At 37.0% G+C, this 22374-nt stretch overlaps 8 protein-coding genes and 1 non-coding gene across 14 annotated transcripts; 6 read left to right on the forward strand and 3 right to left on the reverse strand.

Moving 5' to 3' along the window:
- Nucleotides 1-1482: 1482 nt before the first annotated feature.
- On the reverse strand, nt 1483-3374 carry LOC120282673. Of its 2 annotated transcripts, XR_005543015.1 has the most exons (4): nt 3010-3374; nt 1981-2052; nt 1790-1880; nt 1483-1715 (listed from the first exon to the last, which is right to left on the reverse strand). XR_005543015.1 is itself a non-coding variant. In XM_039289512.1 (3 exons), the coding sequence occupies exons 1-2, from the start codon at nt 3331-3333 to the stop codon at nt 1996-1998; spliced, it is 381 nt and encodes a 126-aa protein (XP_039145446.1). In that variant the 5' UTR covers nt 3334-3374; the 3' UTR covers nt 1722-1880; nt 1981-1995. The 2 variants fall into 2 exon arrangements, 1 of the variants encoding a protein (XP_039145446.1); XM_039289512.1 differs by lacking the exon at nt 1483-1715 and having other exon boundaries at nt 1722-1880.
- Nucleotides 3375-3704: 330 nt separating this feature from the next.
- TRNAK-CUU lies at nt 3705-3777 on the forward strand. The gene has a single exon. It is a non-coding gene; the product is annotated as a tRNA-Lys (tRNA).
- An 812-nt stretch (nt 3778-4589) lies between these two features.
- Nucleotides 4590-5282, forward strand: LOC120282376 (metallothionein-like protein type 2). The gene is made up of 3 exons (XM_039289183.1): nt 4590-4737; nt 4834-4914; nt 4992-5282. The coding sequence occupies exons 1-3, from the start codon at nt 4673-4675 to the stop codon at nt 5083-5085; spliced, it is 240 nt and encodes a 79-aa protein (XP_039145117.1). The 5' UTR covers nt 4590-4672; the 3' UTR covers nt 5086-5282.
- A 795-nt stretch (nt 5283-6077) lies between these two features.
- LOC120281819 (glucan endo-1,3-beta-glucosidase-like) lies at nt 6078-8392 on the forward strand. 4 transcript variants are annotated; one of them, XR_005542808.1, is made up of 3 exons: nt 6078-7364; nt 7451-7514; nt 7798-7891. XR_005542808.1 is itself a non-coding variant. In XM_039288511.1 (3 exons), exons 1-3 carry the CDS (start codon nt 6321-6323, stop codon nt 8187-8189), a joined length of 1341 nt encoding a protein of 446 aa, XP_039144445.1. In that variant the 5' UTR covers nt 6090-6320; the 3' UTR covers nt 8190-8392. The 4 variants fall into 4 exon arrangements, 1 of the variants encoding a protein (XP_039144445.1); XM_039288511.1 differs by lacking the exon at nt 7451-7514 and adding an exon at nt 8161-8392 and having other exon boundaries at nt 6090-7364; nt 7798-8065; XR_005542806.1 differs by having other exon boundaries at nt 6078-7514.
- A 43-nt stretch (nt 8393-8435) lies between these two features.
- On the forward strand, nt 8436-10198 carry LOC120281818 (pentatricopeptide repeat-containing protein At4g11690). The gene has a single exon (XM_039288510.1). It carries the CDS (start codon nt 8456-8458, stop codon nt 9944-9946), a length of 1491 nt encoding a protein of 496 aa, XP_039144444.1. The 5' UTR covers nt 8436-8455; the 3' UTR covers nt 9947-10198.
- On the reverse strand, nt 10034-11732 carry LOC120281820 (transcription factor AS1). Of its 2 annotated transcripts, none has more exons than XM_039288513.1 (2): nt 11549-11732; nt 10034-11255 (listed from the first exon to the last, which is right to left on the reverse strand). In XM_039288513.1, the coding sequence occupies exon 2, from the start codon at nt 11253-11255 to the stop codon at nt 10224-10226; it is 1032 nt and encodes a 343-aa protein (XP_039144447.1). In that variant the 5' UTR covers nt 11549-11732; the 3' UTR covers nt 10034-10223. The 2 variants fall into 2 exon arrangements, with proteins under 2 accessions (XP_039144447.1, XP_039144446.1); XM_039288512.1 differs by having other exon boundaries at nt 10034-11303; nt 11549-11730.
- Nucleotides 11733-13214: 1482 nt separating this feature from the next.
- On the forward strand, nt 13215-17014 carry LOC120281697 (triosephosphate isomerase, cytosolic-like). The gene is made up of 9 exons (XM_039288398.1): nt 13215-13324; nt 13624-13699; nt 13824-13947; nt 14455-14539; nt 15065-15197; nt 15831-15925; nt 16096-16174; nt 16296-16378; nt 16738-17014. Exons 1-9 carry the CDS (start codon nt 13286-13288, stop codon nt 16822-16824), a joined length of 801 nt encoding a protein of 266 aa, XP_039144332.1. The 5' UTR covers nt 13215-13285; the 3' UTR covers nt 16825-17014.
- Nucleotides 17015-17906: 892 nt separating this feature from the next.
- On the reverse strand, nt 17907-18377 carry LOC120282943 (flowering-promoting factor 1-like protein 2). Its single transcript, XM_039289774.1, has one exon. The coding sequence runs from the start codon at nt 18375-18377 to the stop codon at nt 17907-17909; it is 471 nt and encodes a 156-aa protein (XP_039145708.1).
- Nucleotides 18378-20843: 2466 nt separating this feature from the next.
- Nucleotides 20844-21928, forward strand: LOC120282557 (elicitor-responsive protein 1). The gene is made up of 5 exons (XM_039289389.1): nt 20844-21010; nt 21118-21183; nt 21268-21409; nt 21493-21628; nt 21732-21928. The coding sequence occupies exons 1-5, from the start codon at nt 20944-20946 to the stop codon at nt 21786-21788; spliced, it is 468 nt and encodes a 155-aa protein (XP_039145323.1). The 5' UTR covers nt 20844-20943; the 3' UTR covers nt 21789-21928.
- The last annotated feature ends 446 nt before the right edge of the window (nt 21929-22374 follow it).

The following is a 22374-nucleotide window of genomic DNA, read 5'->3' on the forward strand; positions in this document are numbered from 1 at the left end:
GCGTATTTTCCCGCTGAACTCTCGGTCATTGTCATAAATAAATACAATTATTTTTTTTATTTTTTATATATTAATTAAATTTGAAAATAGAATAATTATTTTTTATATATTTGGTGGCTTATCACTTTACAGAAGAAAAAAAAAGAAAAAAAAAGAAAAAGAAAAAATAAATGTTGCAAAACTCTTGAACAAATAGTGCAAGTGACAGAAAAAAGGTCTAGATTTAGAAAAGAAGATGACACCAAAGAATGAAAAATGATAGGAACTCTGAGAAGAGGAAAAAATTCTGAAAATTGTTAAATATCACTAAATGCTTAATACCTGCAACTCTAGAATAATTAAAGGCTAGATAGAGATGTTGATTCGGAGAAAGCAGTAAAAAAGTTAAGTTTTAGACACCAAGAAGTTGATGCATATGCAGGTGACAGCTATGTCTATCTCAGAAGAAATCAGCAAGCATCACTGCATAATTTTGCCGTATGTATAGAATTAGAGAAAGAAAACAGGAATAATTCTCCTTCTGACAAGCATATAGTTGAAAAATGATATATATATATATTGATCTTCAGAAACTCTCTTGGACTTAAGTGAATGAAAGTGGGAATAATTGGTCATTCAATATTCCTCTCACGTTAATTATATGCAACACTAAAAGACAAAAAGGATAAGAGTGAAAATGGAAAACCAATCTGATGAACTAATATATATAACTCTTAAAAACTCTATAAGGGCACAAAAGCAACAGAGATCACGAGGTGCTCTGTTCTTCATGGAAGACTCATCTAAACTAGATTCCAATTTCTGTTGTTATGAATTCCACATCATACAATTATAAAAGTTGAAACACTGGCAACCAACAAAAAGCCTGCACAAAGTCTAGCAAGACATCACCTATGCCAATTATTTGGAATAGAAAAGTCCCATATGGTCACATGACAAGGCAAAATATGTTGCATGTGATATTAGAATGTTGATCAAAACATCTCAAGTTGCACAATTTGACTTGGGGCTGGTATATCAGAAAAATGACAAATTCATATGGGCTGCTATGCTTACTTCGTTTTGATTTAATTTGGGAAAACCTTATCCTCATGATACCAAATAGGAGATCAAGCTTTCATTTTTGAACTAATAAACTTTCCTGATGTCATAATCAAATTTTTCGGAAGAAAATTCAGGCAACTCACTGACCACTCTCACATCATTTTTCAAGTATAGATAAGTTCATCCTCATTGGAGATATCCCTAAACTTGCAGTAATAATTTTAACAGCCAAACAGAGAAGCTTAAGCTATGAAATCAACATTGAAATTTTCAAGCTACTTGCTGCAATTTAAGCAACAAAACCATAACAAGTTTCAGAATCTATCAGTTATACCTGAATTGAAGAAAAAGTAAGAAGGGAAAAAGGATGTATCCCTCAAAATGCTATGAAGATTGATTGAAATTTGAAATCATGAGTCTGGCATTAAAAAGGCCAGCCATATCCATTGCAATGCATATGCAATCAGTTAAAGATAATGGCATATTAACACTAGAGTTTGGACTAATTTGTCAAGATCATTACAAAGAGTGCACTGGGATGAAAAATTCAGCTGAAATGCTATTACCAACGTTCATTTGTTGATTCAGGCCACCATTAGAATTCGTAATGCGTAACAATGTGAAACAAGCGGCCTACAACTCCAGAGGGCAGATGGTATTTGTGTTTCAGCCTGATATTGACCATGTGTTAGAATTATCTCACAATACATCCATCAAGTTAGAATCAAAAGGCAGAAAGCCAGACCAGAAGTGAAAAGATGAACGAGAATTATTTGGTAAAATACAAGCTAGAATCTCAACCAAATCCATGATGCAGCTAATTTTTCACTTTTACCCTGTCAGAGGGAGAAATAAATGCACTGTTTAGCCATGGTTTTATTGAAAAGATAATTTCATCTATCACACATTAATGCGAGTTATTGAAAGATGGCATACCATTTGTAGTCATATTTATGCAAATAATCCCTCCATGTCAAATTCAAACTCATGTTGCTTCTCAGTTGATAACTAAAACAATAGTGAAAGGTTGAATCAATAGCTAAACACAAATTCTGTTAGTAAAAAAATAACAAAGAGAATAAACAAACGGCTTAAATATATATATATATATAAACAAGAAGATGGTGTGCAATTCCCGGGAATGCTTAATCAACTAAACCTTTCGTGCAATTCATTGGCACGATAAGTATATAAATTGATTGTCACAATACATATATGGAACGTAAAACAAAACAGGATCTGGAAAGAATAAATCAACTAGCATTCTGAAGTTCTTGGCATGCAATTCCGTTTAATGCTTCTTAATCAACTAAATTTTTGGTGCAATTCATTAATACTATAAACAAGTGGAAAAATAGAACAGATCAGGATTTAGAAAGAAAAATCAAACAGCTGAAAATCCAACAGTGCAGTTACTCCAAAAAGAATTCTGAAGATCAAGTGCATTAACTGCTCTTATATCATACTACCTCAAAACAAGAACCTGAGGTCCAAGACCAGAATCACAAGGGGAGAAATTTATCACCGGATTCGTTCTTAATTATCACTCAAGTTCTTGACATCATATTCACAAAGCCTTGCCTCTTATAGCCAACTTCCAACCAGAAAATTGGCAAAAAGAAACAAGAAAGCAAGCAGCTGAGAATCAAACACAGTGCAATTACTCCACAAAGACGTCTGAAGATCAAGTGCATTAAATACTCATATATCATACTACATCAAAACAAGAACCAGAGGTCCAAGATCAGAATCACAATAGGAGAAATATATAATCCAATTAGTTCTTTATTATCACTTGATTCCTTAACATCATATTCACAAAAAGCTTTGGTTTTGATAGCAAACTTCGAACCAGAGGATTGGCAAAAGAAAGCTATGAAATCACTGAATAGCAGCAAATCAAGAATCAAACTAATTCCACTGAAAAGAAGCCAAGAACGAGCATTATAGAGACATAAACCTAACCTCTCCTGAAGCGTTGGAGTAGTTCTTCAATCGTGGGAGGAGATAGATCTCAAGTCTCCGGTGCACGAACCTTATCTCCGGCAGTGAGGTGTTGTTGGGGAGGCCATCAAAAGATCCATTGCTCGAGATGAGGCCGGAAACGACAGGTGCGTTTGACGAGGAGAACAACATCCAGAACAACCATACCGAAATCAAAAAGAGGAAGACAAAGATCACCTCTCGCATGAACAGCTTTGAAGCCGCTAGTTCCGTCTTTGCCTTATGGAAAGGCCTCGGCGAGGGGACGCCGCCATTGTCGGCGGCGTTGATCACATCGTGGTCCATTGCCAGTGAGCGAAGTTGTCGTCGATGGAGTCGTTGCTTCAGAGGAGAGGGAGCGGGAAAATGGAGAGGAAGCGGGAACGAAGGGCCTTTAAAAGGTCGGTGGTTTGGGCCACATGGCATATGAGGATAGTGGGCCTGGGCTGTTTGTTGATCATTGGGCTCTATTGCGCTTAACTGGGTTCACTCCTGAACATGTGGGCAATGAACATTGGAGACTCATTTTAAATACAATATTTTTTTTAAAAAAGAAATTATTAATTGGGTGAGTGATATAAATTTTCAAATGTACAAACGTGATTTATTTTATAGATTACTTAAATTTCTAATTTTTATAGATTAATTAAATTTCGAATTTTTGCCCGCACAAACAAGCCCGTCTAGCTCAGTTGGTAGAGCGCAAGGCTCTTAACCTTGTGGTCGTGGGTTCGAGCCCCACGGTGGGCGTGATTTCTTTTTATTTTTTTTAATTACATTTACAAACAATGCCTTATTTTTATTTTTTTTAATTATATTTATATACAATGCCTTATTTTCTTTTTGTTTACAAAAAGGTAATAAGCATACAACTGACCAACCTTTTACTTTTTATACAAAAATAACAAAATAATTTGTTAATTTTAAGTAAAATATAATTCATTCACTATTATACGGTGATTAGTTCATTTTTTAATATATATACATATAATCCTTGATTTGATCAAGTGAACCAAGTTTACCGCGCGGATCAACTTTATATATATTTTTTGGGGGGTTTAAAAATTAAAAGCATGTATTTATTTATATAAAAAGATCATAATAGAATATATGTAATTTTAATATTATTATATATAATTTAAAATGGGTTTTAACTTTTAAGGGATGGAAGCCTTTGCGGGATCCTCCATCCATTTCCTCGAATTTTTAACCCGTCCTTTCCCATCCAAAGGCCCCACAAAAAATCAAGTTATGAATCCACTAAAGCAACCTCAATAAATAATAAATATCATCTCCTTCGTTCTTATATTCGTATGAACAATAATAAAACTAGTTGCTTTAATAATATCATGAAGTATATCATGCTTATTAAAGTCACTTTCAACATTTCAAACATTCAATTCAATACAAACCTTTCCTTTTAATATTCCAAGTTCCAACTCTAAAAAATATATCTTTGCTCAGCCTTTTAACTGATACGCAACTGCGTGTGAACGGCCGAGATTGGGACACGTGGATGGTGGATAAACATCCGCGTCTCTCACCACCTTTATAAATAGCAGTGTAACACCATATCTCCTTCTTCATACTCAGTGCTTTGATCTTTAGTTTTTGTTGTTCTTGAGATTTCTTTGTTTCATTGACAATGTCTTGCTGTGGAGGAAACTGTGGGTGTGGATCTTCATGCAAGTGTGGCAGTGGATGTGGAGGGTACTCAAATTTCCATAACCATTTAATTTCTTTTTATTAGTGAACTTAAACCTGTTGTTTAACTTACTGACTTATCTTTAATGTCATGGAGTTTAGATGCCAGATGTATCCTGGGTTGGCTGAGGAGAGGAGCACAACTAGTGTCACCATGATAGTTGGTGTTGCAGAAAAGAATGGGTATGTATCATTGATGGTTAAGGATTAATTAGTGATATATGTTTTTATTTTTCTTTATTTTTTTTTTTAATTGGTAGGAAAAATGAGGAGTTTGAGATGGTTGCTGGAGCTGAAAATGGGGGTTGCAAGTGTGGGTCAAACTGCACCTGTGATCCCTGCAACTGCAAATGAGTTATTAAAAGTCTTGGAAGGAAGATGGAGATCATAATATATTATTAATGAATTAATTAACTATTATGCTGATGTTTTAAATGGAAATAAAGCCTGAATGAGTACTACTGTTGTCTTGATGGGATTATATTGTATTTGTAGTACTTGTTCTTATGCCTGGATATGAATTATAGTTATCTTCTTCATCTCCCTCTTTATATTGTGTACAATTTTCTGAAATTTAATGAGAAATCATCATCTATCTACTTTATATTCTGTTGCCACTGAAAAACTTAATGTAAAAATCAGTGAAGTGAACCATCAAATATGTTCTTTGAGTTGGAATAATATATTCGAAACTCATGATATATAAATATATATATATATATATATATATAGAGGATAGATGCATGTTCTTAGATTTTCAGTTTAAGCAAGTTCATCTTTTAACAGTTGGATGATAATCCAATTTTTAAATGATCATTATTATTGTATTTTTAAATAGTGCTTTCTATTATTCAATTCAACTGAATAATATTAATGTATATATATATAAACAATAAAAAATAAGATATAATATTTTAATTCGAATCATAAATTTTAATCGTAATAATAATAGCTGAATCAATCAATCCGTTCATACATGTTGTTTCCCTGTATTTTTAAACTTTTACTGTCTTTATATCTTTTTAAAATCTAAAAATATTGGGTCCACGTATGATCTTTTCTAATATATATATATAATTTTGAAGGGGAATTTTAATAGCCTTCCGTGTTTTTTCGACCTTATGATCATTCATTGTATCTGTCTAAATACTGTAAGGCCACGTACCCAATCAGTATAAGTCTTTTCATTTATCATTTATTATTTTTAAAACTCCAACCAGAATTAAACTAGTCTTACATCAAACACAACGCGGATTTAATTAATTAAAATAAATTTATATAATAATAATAATAATAATAATAATATAAAAGTTCAATCTGGGTTCTTGTTTCGTCGAAATAGTCAAACCCACGAAGCACACAGTGTGGTCGTTCCCCGCCCCCGCGAGATCATTAAACTTTGAATTTCACTAATACTATTTTGACACGTATCTAAATTAGAAACGAATAAGAACACGCCACGTAACCAATTGAGGTTAAGCTCTTCATTTCCTCGAGCTTACATCACTCTAACGAGCATAAATACACCTCCTTCTCTTTCCCTCGAATCAAAATCAAATCCTTCGACTTCCCACGATCCATCTCCAGTAATGGCGCCATTATCTCCGGCCAAAACCCTAGCCGTCCTCATGGTGATGATCCACCTCTTTTCCTCCGTCACCGCTGTCTCCATCGGCGTCAACTACGGTGCTTTCGCCGACAACCTCCCGCCTCCCGCTCAAGTGGCCACATTCATCAAGGAACGCACCTACATCAACCGCGTCAAGCTCTTCGACTGCAATCCCGATTTCATCCGTGCTTTCGCCGGCACTGGAATCTCGTTGATGATTACCGCCCCCAATGGCGACATCCCCTCCCTCGCCAACGCCACCGCCGCCCGGGCCTGGGTCGCCGCCAATGTTGCCCCATTCTACCCAGCCACCGATATCTCCCTCATCGCCGTCGGAAACGAGATCATGGCTACCTCTGATAAATTCCTCATCGCACGCCTCGTCCCAGCCATGCGATCCCTCTCCGCGGCCCTTTCCGCCGCTGGATTCCACAAGATTCGGGTCTCCACCCCTCACTCCCTCGGAATCCTCTCCGCCTCCGAGCCCCCCTCTAGCGGCCGCTTCCGCCGAGGCTACGATAGGGTAATATTTGGTCCGATGCTCAAATTCCACCGCGAGACCAAAACCCCCTTCATCGTCAACCCCTATCCTTACTTCGGCTACACTGATCGCACCCTTGATTACGCTCTCTTCCGGCCGAACCCCGGCAAGTACGATCCCGCCACCGGGATCAACTACACCAACATGTTCGATGCCCAGCTCGACGCCGTCTACGCAGCGATGAACCGTCTCGGTTACGGCGACGTCGAGATCGCCGTCGGTGAAACAGGGTGGCCATCAATGGCGGAACCGAATCAAGCCGGCGTCAGCGTCGAGGACGCCAGATCCTTCAATCTGAATCTAATCCGCAAAGTGAACTCCGGCAAAGGAACGCCTCGGATGCCCAACCGAACCTTCGAGACCTACATCTTCTCCTTGTTCAACGAGGATCTCAAGCCCGGACCGATCGCCGAGCGAAACTTCGGCCTCTTCCGCCCCGATCTCACACCCGTCTACGACGTCGGCATCTTGCGCGGCGGCCAGGTGAGTCACCTTTGACCGGAGTTCCTTTTCCCGTTCTCGTTTCGCCGTTTCGGTACTAGTGATTGACAGCTGCGCTTTGGTTGAAGTGACGCGGTTCGCGTTTCCGCCATTATTCTCGGTTTGCGGTTGCGTGTGCTTCTCTTTGTATGCGTACTTCTCTGACTAACAAAAACTCAATATTTTGGCTATGAATTAACAAATTGAGTAATTTGTTACCATTTTTTTAAATTAAGAAATTAAAAATTTATTTTTGATTATTTTTCTACATTGGATTCTTTGCCAAAAGTGTAGATGTGATTCAAATTGTTAGGACTTTCCGGTCGGGGATGTCACGTGAATATAGGCTTTTGTGGCAGCCTTTATTAAATTTTCAAAGAAGCAAGCATCTTTCCTTTTAATCTCTTTATTTAATTGAACTTGAATTTGGTTGCAGTCTGGCGGTGGGGTGCAACCGAGTCCAACTAGAAGATGGTGCGTGGCACAGTTGGGTGCGAGTAACCAGGCCCTGCAAGACAACATTGACTACGCTTGTAGTAACGGAGCGGATTGCAAACAGATCGAAGTGGGTGGTGCTTGCTTCGAGCCCAACACGCTTTTGGCCCATGCCTCATTCGCTATGAACTCCTACTTTCAGAAGGCCGGTCGCCATGACTTCAACTGCGACTTCTCCCAGACCGGCGTTATCACCGCCACTGATCCTAGTTAGTTCTGTTACCTTCTTCCCTACCAAGTCCTTACTCTGTTTTTGATTAACTAACAATTGCTTGATTCTTTGGTTTCTTTTTGGGTTTTCCAGGTTATGGAACGTGCAAGTTTAGCTCTTGAAAAGGCTATTATAATGTCTTAACCTTTACCTTTTAGCTTTCACTTTGTTTTGTTTATCATCATCATCTAATCAACAAAGCGCTCAATCTGTGTAACCCTTGTGTTATACGGGAAATTTTCCTGTTTATGTAACTATTTTGTAACATCCATGCGCAATGGAACAACGTTTGATTTATTGTTATAAATACCAAAGTTATGCTGGTTAATGGTTATATATATATATATATATTACTCTCGGTCATTGAGCCGCATCACACACACACGCAATGGCTCAGTTTCATCACCCTTTGAAGCTCATTCATAAAATCCTAAAAACTCAACCGAATCTCAATCCTCAAACCAACTCCATCATCTTCGACCTCTTGATCAAAAACCAAATCCAATCACGACGCGCTGAGGTTGCTGTTTTGTACCTCGAACGCATGCTCTATCACGACTTGACCCCAAGTTCAAATACTTTCAACAACCTCCTTCGTCTCCTTTTCAACTCCGGCCAATCCCACAATGCCTTCACTCTCTTCGACAAAGTGAAGGGCAGGATTCCGCTTGATAGTTATAGCTTCGGCATCACCATTCATGGTCTCTGTGACGCCGGAGAACTTTGCAAAGCTTCTGATTTGCTCAATCATCTTGAACTCACCGGCAACGTTCCCAACGTCGTCTTGTACACCATTCTCATTGATGGTCATTGTAAAAGAGGCGACTTGGAAGAGGCTAAGAGTTTGTTTCATAGATTAAGCGAGGTTGGTTTAGTTCCCAATGAGTACACCTACACCGTTCTTATCAATGGCTGTTTCAAGAGAGGCTTCAGGAGTGATGGCTTTCAACTCTATAAAGACATGAAAAGCAATGGAGTCTTCCCAAGTTTGCACACTTTCAACTCTTTGATCCATGAGCTATGTAAAGATCCTGACTTGGCTCCTGCGTTCAAGCTGTTTGATGAAATGCGTCTGAAGGGTGTTGCATGCAATGTTGTCACGTACAACACTCTCATCGGCGGGCTTTGCAGGCAAAAGAAAGTCAAAGAAGCTATGAGATTGATGGAGAAGATGAGAAGGGATGGAATTAGTCCGAGTTTGATTACTTTCAATCTAGTTTTGGATGGGTATTGCAAAGCAGGGAAGTTACCAAATGCTCTTAAAGTGTTGGGTCAGTTGAAGTTAAGTGGTTATTCTCCCAGTCTGGTTACTTATAATGTCCTTTTGGCTGGTTTTGCCCGGGCTTGTGATTTATCAGGAGCTGTGAATGTCTACAAGGAAATGACTGGGAGAGGGTTGGCTCCTAGCAAGATAACCTTTACTATTCTCATTGATACTTTTGCGAGAGAGAATGAAATGGAAAAGGCCTTTGAGATGTTTAACTCCATGGAGAGAGCTGGATTAGAGGCAGATGCTTATTCATATGGGGTGCTAATACGTGGGTTGTGCATGCAAGGTAATATGAAGGATGCATCGAAGTTGTTTCGATCAATGATCGAGAAAGGTCTGAAGGCAAACCATGTTATCTACGACATGTTAATCCATGGCTATTGCAGGGAAGGCAGCTCATACAGGGCTCTCAAGGTGTTTAGAGAAATGAAAGAGAATGGCATGGTTCCTAACATTGCAAGTTATGGCTTGCTGATTCGCATTCTCTGCATAGATGGGAAGTTGCAGGATGGTGAAGCTTTGCTCAGTGAAATGGTATTGTCTGGTCTTCAACCAAGTGATTCTATTCTCAGAGCAGTGGCTGTTGCCAGGGAGGGACATTCTTCATAAGAATATCAAACCTGTAAGGAGTAGTAAAAACCAAGTGCACAATGATCCTGTATACAATTATGATATGCATTTTCCAAACATCTAACAGGAAACAAAATCTTCATGCCAGGTACAGCAGAATAAGAAGCTCTAAATCACAGAGACAGAGACAGAGACAGAGACAGATACAGAAACACAGAGGGAGAGAGAGAGAGAGAGAGAGAGAGAGAGAGAGAGAAATATAGTAGATGACATGCTCAGAATGTTCAAATAGCAACAATAGAATAACATTTGCAGCTCAGCGGCCGTTCATCTCAGTTCCCGGCCATTGACGACAACCCATTTGCTCAAGAAACTTGCTTAGCTGCATGTGTTTGGCCGCCCACTGCTCCGCAAGCTTCTGCTCCTTCACTTCAGCCTCTCGCCTCAAGCCCAGAATTTGTTCTCTGTATTCAGCTTCGATCCTCTCTAAGACAAGCTGCTGCTCTTCCCTCAGTGCCCTCATCTTGGCTTCGAACTCCTCAAATTTTTCTCTCCTCTTGCATTGCTTCTCTGATTCCAGCTGCAGCTCCACTCTCTTCAGCCTCCATGCTGTTTCCTTCCTATGTGAGACCCATGCCCTGTGGCCTTGCTCCAACTCTCTGCAACACTCCACAAGCTCTGAAACCATCTGGCCATTGCCTGTAGGAACACTAGGAATCATGTTGTTTGGCACATTACTCAACCCCAGACCATTCTCTGCTCCTCTCTCTGCTTGAAGCCAAGATGGTGGTGGTGCTGATGGGATAGCAGCAGGTGAGAGCGTAAGAGTGACCGAAGGCGAAGAAGGCTGCCTTACAGCAGGACTAGTATTAGAATTGGAAAGCCAAGGTGGAATCAATGGAGTTGCCATGAGCAATGGGGTAATTCTTCTATCTTTCACCAACTTCTCTGCAAAGTTTTCAAGAATGCTATCGTACTTGCCTTGTTCAATCACAATTGGCTTGTTACTATCTTTCAATTCCCTCTGTTGCTTCTCCTTAAATACTTCCCACCACTTACCAAGTCTTTTTGCAGTGCGGCCAGGGACTTCAGCAGCTATCTTCTTCCACTTGTTGCCGTGCTTAGCCTGAAGCCGTATCACCAACCGCTGCTCCTCTTCTGAAAGAGATCCCTTCTTGATGCCAGGCTTGAGGTAATTCTTCCACCTCTCTAAACAAGACTTTGCATCCCTGTCTAGTGGCACATTCATGCGCTGAGACACGAGGTGCCACTCTCTGGGTCCATACTGCTTCACATAAGCACGTAATAGATTATCTTCTTCAGTTCTCCACCGCTGCCTTTCTTTCATCTGGAGAAGCCAATGTCCATGGTCTTGGTATCTTCATAATATATAAATCTGAAATATAAATCATAGCCCATTTTAACTGATTTTGACTCTCTTTCTGTTTCCATACTTTTTTTGGCTTATTTTTCATTGTCTATGATGAGCAAATCTTTTAGTTCTCAGACACAGAATAAAAATCATGCACAACATCTAGACCACACCACATCTTACTAGTTAAACAACACTTGCAGGACAATAACATAAAAAAGAACAGCACATTATCTACAAGAAGAAGAAGAAGAAGAAGAAGAACTCACACAGATGCGCCTCTCCACTGCACTGTGCCCCAACACCAGAGAGAAGAAGAGCTACACAAGGTGGTATATATATATATATATATATATATATATATGAACAGATAAAAGAAAAGCAGAGAGCGGAAAAGAAGGGCACGCGAGCTTAATAGTGACGTAATAAGAGAATGAAAGAAGAAGAGGAGAAGCAGAAAGGAAAGGAAAAAGAGAAAAAAAGAAGGGTATCCGTTAAGTCATTTCCAAGTTTGCAGTGGAAAAACAAAAAGGAGTGGCCTACAAGTGGGTTACGTTTTTTACAAAACAGCATAATGCTTTAAAGTAACGGTGAATAGCATTAACTAGATTGATTAATGAGGAGTTACTTACTATAAAGAAAGAGAGACTGAGGAATCTGGGACGCTCCTGGGCAGAGAAGAGAGGGTGTGACCACTCAGTCTGTGTGGGCACAGCACCAGCAGCAGCAGTAGTAGCAGCAGGCAGCAGCAGCAGCAGTGCATGCAGGATTAAATACGTAAAGAGAGGTGAAAACCAGTGAATGACTATAGTTTTACCAGTAATACTAATACTGCTACTACGGCATTGATACATTATTATTGTATGAATAGTAAGATAAAAAAAAGGTGGGGGTGGGTTAGTGTACCGAGGAGGTGGTGGTGGTGGTGGTGGGTGGGGGACCCGCGAGGAAGAAGGGGGTGGTTGTTAGTCCGGGCATTGCGGCACAAGGAGACAGGGCGATGTGGACGCGACCTCCCGGGCACTCGTCGAGAGTGTCAGCGATTAGTAATGTCGCTATCTTGGCAGAGGAGGGTGGTGTGGTGTGGTGGGCCTGGTGTCCATCACCGTGACCAGTGCTACCATGTCTCCTTGCTTTTTTATTTGTCCAATTATTCCACACGCTCACACGCGTGTACACACACAGATACACACGGTGGTGTTTGGATTTTTGTGTGTTATTTTGTGATGATTATTGAAGGATCATGGTGGTGGTTTTGGTCAGTCTATGTGAATGTGAGTGAGGACACTAGACACAGATTATTATATTGTCCTCTTCCATTCTGATTTTCTGATTCTGATATATGATTATTTATTTATTTATTTATTTATTTTGGTAGACTTGGTTGTGGTAAATTTGACTGATGACCCCCTTCAAGTTTTTATTTTTTTTATTTTTGTATATCACAATTGAAAGTCCATTTTTTACTGGACAGCCAAGTTAAATTACTCTATGCTTTAAAGAGGCTTAATCAGCAACATTATTATTATTATTATTAAATAAAATAACTCATAGCGACACAAATGCCGGGCCGGCTTAAGAAAAATAATGACAATCACTCTAAAGCTAAAAGGTGATCAGTGTTCCAAAAAGGGTAAGACAAGGGAAAAGCCAGAGGCTCCTTATTAGTTACAATATTTAAAAAAACTAAATTCTATCAGTTGTATTCACATTATTTTTCATCAAGTTAAAATTCAAAATATTTATTTAAAAAAAAAAACATTCTGATTTAAACAGGCTAAATCGGGACCATGTGGACCAGACTTTAATCTGAAGCCCGGCCTGCCTATCTGTCTCACGTGATTTTCACGTGTGTATGGATAACACACAGCACGTACGATGCTAATGAATCGCGCCTTTAGAAGGGTATAACCGTAATTTAACTGTTCACTGGCCTGCCCAACCACCTCCGCTTTCGCTCGCTTTCCAAACCCTTCGCATCGTTCGCTGCTTCTCGGACGGAGAAAATGGCCAGGAAATTCTTCGTTGGAGGCAACTGGAAATGCGTAATTCGATTAATTTCTTATCAATTCACGCATTATTTGTTGATTTTCATCGTTTTTTGAAGTTATTATTCGTTGAATGTAGTATATTATTCGTTTAAGTGCGTTGTTTGGTTGATCGGATGATCCTTTTTTTTTATCGATATTAGAGTTTATTGAATGAATGGATGAATGAATATATTTGGTTTATATTTTATTTTATTTTTTTGGGGAACAAATGTTTAGATTGATGATTTCGTGAGAATTTTGATACAAGTTGTTATTTTTCATATGATTGATGATATTTAGTTGGTTTTTTTTAGAATGGAACTACTGAAGAAGTGAAGAAGATTGTTGGCACCCTGAATGAGGCTGAAGTCCCGCCGCAGGATGTTGTGGGTGTGTTAATTTGATTTGCAGTTTTGCTAAATGTTAATATGCTCTGAAGATCTAACATTCATGATGAAAAGTTTTAGATTGATCTAATGAATTGAAGAAGTTAGGCCAATGTTTTGTTTTGCAGAGGTTGTTGTTAGCCCTCCGTTTGTGTTCCTTCCTTTGGTGAAAAGCTTGCTGCGGCCTGATTTTCATGTTGCTGCACAGAATTGCTGGGTAAAAAAGGGAGGAGCTTTCACTGGGGAGGTTAGGTGAGTATTGATTTTTCAACTTAAATTGCATTTGTTGTTAGTTATGAGCTTGGAGAAATTTGCCATTGGCTTGGACGTCATGATGATTTCATTAGCTTCTCCTTATTGATTTTAATTTAAATGTGAAAAATGAATAATAAATGTAGGATTTGCTGAGTATAGTATTCATTCAAAAGCTACTAGAGCTGCATTATAATGCATTACATTTTTTTAGGTTGAGAGGTTGACACCTAGAAATTAATGCTTATCATGCACAGAAACACATGAACACTTGGATTGGAATAATTAGGAATTTGTATTGTTTGTAGCGTCCTTATCGCTGATCTTTTGTTGCAAATATTTTAGTAGCATGATGATATTTTACTGGTTTTCTTTCGTATTGATCCATGTTTTGGTTTTGTGGTATTCAGCTAACTTTTATTAACTGTACAGTAAGTTATTTTATTTATTTATTTACTTGCCAAAGTAACTTCTGCATGTTTTATGTTGTTTTTGTTGCCATTTCAGTGCTGAGATGCTTGTGGATTTTGGGATTTCTTGGGTTATTCTAGGACACTCAGAAAGAAGGTTGTTGCTTGGTGAATCAAATGAAGTAAGATCAATTGACAATGCATGTAACTTGAATATATTGGCGTGAATTTTAGATAATCTCGCCATAATTCTGCTTTCGGTAATACAAAAACTGTTACCTAGAATTTTTACTTTTTCAAGTTTAATTAACAAAACCTGGCAGTCAGTTCTGAAACTCTATCTTTTGAATGGATTTAAGATATATCTCTTCTTGAATTTAGTTCTGAAATTGGGAGCTCAGTTCTGAAACTCTAGCTTTTGAATGGAGATATTCCTTCTTGAATTTACTTCTGAAACCAGGAACTCAGTTCTGAAACTCTATCTTTTGAATGGGATTAAGACATATCCCTTTTTGAATTTAGCTCCGAAACATGGAACTCAGTTCTGAAACTCAAGCTTTTCACAAAATAAATTTAGTAAGGCTCAAGTGTCACCCAACTTCTTGAATTTGTTGTCTCAATAGTTACATTATGCTAAGCACTTTTGGTCTTTCACTGTTCATATTCATAAATTATCTACATATCACTTTGCCTTTATTCAATGCCAGTTTGTTGGAGATAAAGTTGCATATGCACTTGCTAAAAACCTCAAGGTCATTGCTTGTGTTGGTGAGACTCTTGAGCAGCGAGAATCAGGATCAACTCTGGACATAGTTGCTGCACAAATAAAAGCCATTTCAGGTAATTTCCCTTCTCTGCCCCAATCGTATGAGTAACTCAATCTCTTCTGTTGATGTGGTCACTCTTCAGTATGGTGTTAATGCTCAGTGCCCCGCATTATCTGAATCTGGAATGAGTTATTAATATCCATATTATTTTAATTTGACTTCACTTCATTATTTTATTTTGAGATTATTAGAAGGGTGGTGTTAACACAGTTCTATTGGAATATATTATGTTACTACTACTAAATAATACTGGCAAGAACTTTTAAGCTAGTTGAAAGATCTTCTGAGGTGGCGCTTCTGCTGAAGAAATGCATTTCAGAAATGGAATTTTCTTTTCTGAGTGGTTCTTGAGTGAACTGTTGATTGAAGTTGATTTTTCATGGGTCAATTGGGAATATGCTCTTGTTTGGTTGTTATCATATTTTACTGCTTGGATCAGAGTGCTGTGGGACTAATTTCATTCTAACTCTGAATTCTGATAAACCGCATATGAAGATACACCTGCCTTAATTTGTACAATCTGTATATAGGTTTCAGTTAACAGATATAAAAGCAGTTAAATTTGTCACATGTTTGGGTCTAGGTTTTTGTATTTCTTATAATTGATACCATTCTCAATGACAAGTTTCTGGGTTTACTCTTGCAGAGAGAATATCAAATTGGACCAATGTAGTAGTGGCCTATGAACCAGTTTGGGCAATTGGAACTGGCAAGGTTGCAAGTCCTGCTCAGGCTCAGGAAGTATGTTCTACCAACTCATCTCTACTTTCTCTGTTGTTTAGATGATGTTCTTGTCTATTATATGGATAGTATATTTCTGTAGTCTGAACATTCTTATTTTCATATATATTGAGCTTTATTCAGTAAACATGAGCTTCAATTTTGCTCATTTGCTTTGAAAATTACTTCAGGTGCACTCTGTTCTGAGGGAGTGGTTTCATACAAATGTCAGTCCTGAAGTTGCTGCTTCAATTAGGATTATATATGGAGGCATGTTTTCCTCAAATTACCTTCCCTTTTCAACTGAGTTTGTTACTACTCGCACATTATGATGAGTAGAAAATCTTGAAAATCATAGTAAAAAATCTGTTATAATGCGTGGCTGTGACAGGCTCTGTCAGTGGAGCAAATTGCAAAGAACTGGCAACACAACCTGATGTCGACGGATTCCTTGTTGGTGGAGCATCTCTCAAGGTTTGTAATATAACTGTAAAATACCTTATATTCTTTGGTGCAGTGACCATTATAATAACTTTGCGGTAACTAGAAAGTTCCCATGATCTCTTGCATGCTTGTTGATGTTCAAATGAACTTCTCCTACATGCTGAACGACAATTCCATTGTTCTAAAGTTAGATCAATAGACCTGCAACAAAAATCATACTGATAAAGATGCAGCTTCAAGTTTATGTTATCTTTCTAATATATATATATATATATATATATCGTTATATTGAGGTAGTTATTGAGAATGTACATCCATGTATTCGTTTAGAATGTGTCGCACCACTGTGCATGGCTAATCTAAATTTTGTATTTTTCTTTTCCTGACAGCCTGAGTTTGTGGACATAATCAAATCTGCTACACTTAAGAATTCTACTTCAAAGTTTCTCACGGACGTTTGCCATGGCCTTCTCTGATTGCTTCTGTTTGAAGGAGTGCCCTTAGCTGTATATTTTATAACGAAAACATGAATAATACCTTATACCTATAACCATTCGGCTTTCCTTTAACACTATTCATAACTGTGAGATTTTATGTACATATGTATTTAATATTATATCATGCTTGTAAAGGTTGACAAAATTTCCGATTATTCCTTTTATTTCATGTGTTGCTGTGATGGGTTTACACAGTCACTGAAAAACCATCTGGTAAGCGGAGAAGCTGGCATGCAGCCAAATGTAAGATCAGAATTTTAGATTCGTTGTGCTTAATAAATCCTTAGTTAACTCATGATATATTAATTATAAATTATTCCAGGCCTTAGTTAACTCATGATATATTAATTATAAATTATTCGAGGCCTTGCTAATATTAGTAGATTTGTACCTTTTTTTTTGGGACAATAGTGATTTATTAATTTAACTAAATGTCAAATTAAATGATTTGAGTTTTATCATATGCACATCCATTTTTGGAGAGAACCAAAAACATGTGAATAAATAGTACTAATATAGAATTCAACAATATTTTACTGTTTTTTTACAGTACTACAATAGTACAGGTTAAATTTTTCATATTTTTTTTTGAAAATATTAATTATATAAAATTATTTATCATTATATGTATAAACCGCTCTAAAAGTATTTCAAAGAATAATTTTAAATAATTTTATTTTTTTTATATTACACACGTTATTAATAATTTAAAAAATAATTATTTAACAAATGTTTATGGAACTTTCAAAACGAAGGAATGGCAACAATTTACATGTAGGGGGCTATTTAATTATAACATTATAAATTCCATTGTTGTATATATAGTATTGTCTCTAAACTCAAAAGCTATAAAAATTTCAATACGGAGAGGGAATTTGACTAGTTATTATTATTTTTATTGTTGTTACTGTTGTTGTTATTATTGTTAGTAACTTAGTATTGGTTGTGGTGGTACTTGTAGTAGTATTAATTTGAAAGCATAATATATAAAGCAAGACAAGCCTAGAAAACAAGGATATATAAGCAAAGAAGCTAGTGGCGTCCCATTGCATGAGCAGCCACTACGGCCGCTTCCGGTCCCGGACGATAAACGCATTCCGGTTCTTGAAGGCAATGTCATACATATGAGTTGATCGGATATCCGAGAACCTCTTCGGCAACGAGATGAGGTCCACTGACGAAGCTGAGCGGTGGTACTGGATAAGCTCTTGATTTCCCAAGGTGTAACGTACCCAACCAAGCTCTCTCAAGTGACCCTCAAGCTCCTGGTGCGATCCCACCACCTTCCCTGTTGCCACGTGCACCAGTACGCTAGTTCTCCCCGCCATTGCCGAACCCGAACCAGACCCAGACCCAGAGCTCTCCATCGCCTTACCGTTGGGGTTCTCGATTAGCCGGAGCACACCATTGTTGTTGAAGATCCACACGCCTGACATGGCTCCACCGGCGTGAGCTTCTCTTGCGATGTGCTCCTCCTCCTCCTTATATAGCACTGAGTTCTTATGTTGTCTCCATACGTGGAATGTTATCATTGGCTCAATTCGAGATACGTGTGTGCATGTGTGCACTCACGTAGTTTTCAGCAGAAGCGTTGGATGAGAGATCGACGGCTATTGTTTTGAGGGTCTAGTTTAGTTAGGAGGTACCTGGGGGATAAGTTAGTGGGTATTTTATTTTTTTACCGTAGTAAGGACTAAGGACTGAGGAGTGTAACGTTGGGTTTTGACTAGTACTTGGCTTTTGATGTTGAAGGGTAAGTAACGCAGGTAACTGTTGCTTACCACGCTGTGTTCAAAAATGGTATCTTTTGGTTGTGGTGACTAGACTAATTCTTTCTCTTGTATTATTTATTTTTAGATAATGTTTCGATCTTAACTTTTTTAAGGGTGCGTTATTGATATATAAAGTTATGAAGGGAAGTGTTTTTTTTTTAATCAAAGAGCTTTACATTTCTATTTTAGTTTAGTTTATGAAAAAAATTTCAATGCAAACCGAATTTGAGCTGAAATATAATATAATGATCTTTGCTTGAGAGATGAGAGTCAACTGTTTGGTTTTATCAAACTGCACTAGATAGAACTATTTGATTTGTTATATTTTTCTTTTATAAGTACATAATAATAATTTAATAATAAAGACAGATTATAAATTAAAAAAGTTAAGGGGAGATGGTAGTTGAGAAAGATATGCAGTTTGACTGGCCGGTTTATTGAGTACTCACGGATGAACAGTTGGTATATATGGAATAACTGATAATAGTACTATTAGAATGGAAACAAGTGGCCTCTTGTTGCACACAGCGGTGGACCACAACTCCAAAAGACCGGCTTAATAGAGTGGGGTTATCCCCCATATATATGCACATGAACTCCCCCTCAATGTGGGACTAAACCAGGTTTGCAATATTGCTCCCCTTATTAGACCCGACATCCTCGCTTCACTCAGGTGGTGTGGGACTGGGTGAAGGGCTGACCAACGGAGGGTTCTGACCAGTAGAGGGGTTGACCAGGGACAAACCTGAGTGAAGTGCCTTGAGTGAAGTGCCTTGAGTGAAGTGTCGTTGAGTTAAGCGTACTTGATCCGACGAGGACGTCGGGTTTGATCGGGGAGCAATGTTGCAAACCTGGTTTAGTCCCACATCGCCTAATTAAGAGGGAGTCCATGTGCATATATGTGGGGGCAACCCCACCCTATTAGACAGATCTTTTGGGATTGTGGGTCCCCCGTTGTGTGCAACACCTCTCTTTTCTATCAACCTAATAAATCACATTATATCAACCTAATAAATCACATTATATTTGTTAGTAGCGATCAATGCCATGCTATATTTGCAATGCAATGCAAACTTTGTTTTAAAAAAAAAATAAAAATAAGAGTGGTACATATATTAAGTAAAAGTATATAGATCAGGGACCTTATCTTATTAATGTTGTTAGGTACTTTTTTTCCATCAAATGATAAAATTATGGATCATTACAGTTAATTTAAATATTATAAATTTAAACTAATTTACTTATAAAATTAATTTAAGTTTAAATTAGATTTAAGCTAACAATATTACTGAAATTGATAGGACACCAGATCGCTTAATTTGTTGATTTTAAAATGTATGATCTAATGACTGAAGTCTGAAGTGGGTTATGATTTTTCTAAACCGAGTTTACAGCATTGACTTCCTTTGATTAATTCAAAAAGTTAAGTCCGCTTTGGACGGTTGGTGCCTTATGTTCAAAGTTCTAGATTACCATGTCTTGTACTCGTTGTTGACCAATAAATTAATCCTTTTCATTATTATTATTATTATTATTATTATTATTGATGCACATAATGTTAAACATGACTGAAAATGGTTGTAATCATGCAATCCATGAGATAATAAAAATATGAGTAATCCGGTGGTAATTTATCTAAAATTCACAAGAAGATGGGGTTCAAAACTTTACTTTTATTTGTACTATTTATACATACTAAGATATTTGTTTATCCTAATATGGATTCTTTGTGGGTGGTACAATGTTTTTTCTTGCACTATAATTGATACACCTCCATATCTACCATTTGTCTACGGTTGTGGTTTTTATTAAAATAGTACTAATAAATAATAATAATAATATGACAATATATAAATATATTTATAGATAATAATAAATAAGTAATTGAATATTTTTTATTTAGATAAGTCTTATAAAGATTTTCCTAGAACGTCCCATATATTAAAAAGTATGAGAGAAACTGAAATAGAGTGGTTAGGTTATTGTTTTATTTTTTAGTTTCATATAAAATGGAAATAAAATTTAATTGTGATTGATTAAATTAATGTGCAAATAAGATTCAACAGTTCAGATCACGTCTTCTATGTATATGTATATATATAAATATATATAAACGCAAGCTCAATTAATAACTCAACCATCAAAGTCAGAGACGTGTCGTTAATGTCAACTCGTACGTCTTCTTTGGAATGATTCATAGCATACCTCCAAGAATTCTTCAGCATTGACTCCATCTCTCTCTTTCTATCTTTCTATCTATTTGTTCATATATATCTCCACCAAAAGCCTGAAAGAAAAGCAACAGAGAGAGATTTGAGTTGCAAAGATGGCAAAAGGCATATTAGAAGTCCAGCTTATTGATGCCAAAGGCTTGCATGACACTGCTTTATTAGGTTCATAATTAATCTCTTCATCTTTCTCATCCTAATTCTCTTTATATATATATATATATATATATATATCATTATTTTCTCAGATTAAATGAAATGAAATGCTGCAGGGGAAATGGATCCTTATGTCATGATCCAGTATAGGAATCAAGAACAAAAGAGCAGCGTTGCAAAAGGTTTGTTAATATTGTGAAAAACTATTCATATAATATATTTCAACACAAGTTTTGATTAAATGTAGCATAACTTTTGTGGTGCAGATCAAGGGACGAATCCATCATGGAATGAGACTTTTAAGTTTCAGGTTCAGAATGCAGAAGCTGCAGAGCATCACCAGAAACTTGTCCTTAGAATCATGGATAAAGATATATTCAATGCTGATGATTTTGTTGGTCAAGCAACGTAAGTGAGATTTGAGAATGATTAGGAACAAGAATATGAAGAAAATTTCAAGTTTTTGGATTCATTAGTGGCTTGTAATGCAGGATTAATGTTGCTGATGTGATTTCTTTGGGAGTTGAAAAAGGAAATGGTGAATTGCATCCTTGTAAGTATAGTGTGGTGCTTGCTGACAGGACTTATTGTGGAGAGATTAGAGTTGGTGTTAAATTTACTCTCAAGGTATCAATTGACATAGAATGCTAAATTTTTTATTTTTTTAATGTTAATTTTCTTTTGAAAATGTTTCTGTTTCTGATTGAGTTTTTGTTTTAATTAATGTTAGATGGAGGAGGAAATTACTGAAGAGTTTGGAGGTTGGAAACACAGTTTTGGTCATTGAAGAATGTCTAAGTTTTCCAATTGGAGCTGTTTTATATAGTTTTTATCATATATGATGTTATTAGATTCAGTATCATCTCTGCTTTATAGTTTGTAGTTTGTATACCATTTCATGTATGGAAATCTTTATGAAGCTTTGAAGTAATGTTGTGTTTGTGTTGATGAAGAGCATAGAATATGCATAGTCAAAGTCTTCTAAAAATTGAAATGAAAAAGTCTTCTAAAACATTTTCTTTTTTGTAAAAAAAAAAAAGGTTCTAATTTTAATCCTTGATTTACCATTGTTTGCCTCCACATGTTTCTAGATATGCTCACCAAACATGCTCCTTGATTTACCATTGCTTGCCTTCATAATGTATTACTTAAAATTAATTTCTTTGTCTAACATTGTTTTCATTAATCATGGAAGACTTGTTCCTGAATTTTATGCTTGAGAACTCAAACATTAATATATATTCTCCATAAAACAAAGTGAGGAAGGAGAATTGTGTGGATAGATATAAATGGGTGTTAAAAATATACTGCAATTGATAATCTCCAACAGGAAAAAGTTATCTTGGGATCACTTGATCAATTGTAATAATACT

This window comes from Dioscorea cayenensis, chromosome 18 (genome assembly GCF_009730915.1).
Source record: "Dioscorea cayenensis subsp. rotundata cultivar TDr96_F1 chromosome 18, TDr96_F1_v2_PseudoChromosome.rev07_lg8_w22 25.fasta, whole genome shotgun sequence".
NCBI lineage: Eukaryota > Viridiplantae > Streptophyta > Magnoliopsida > Dioscoreales > Dioscoreaceae > Dioscorea > Dioscorea cayenensis.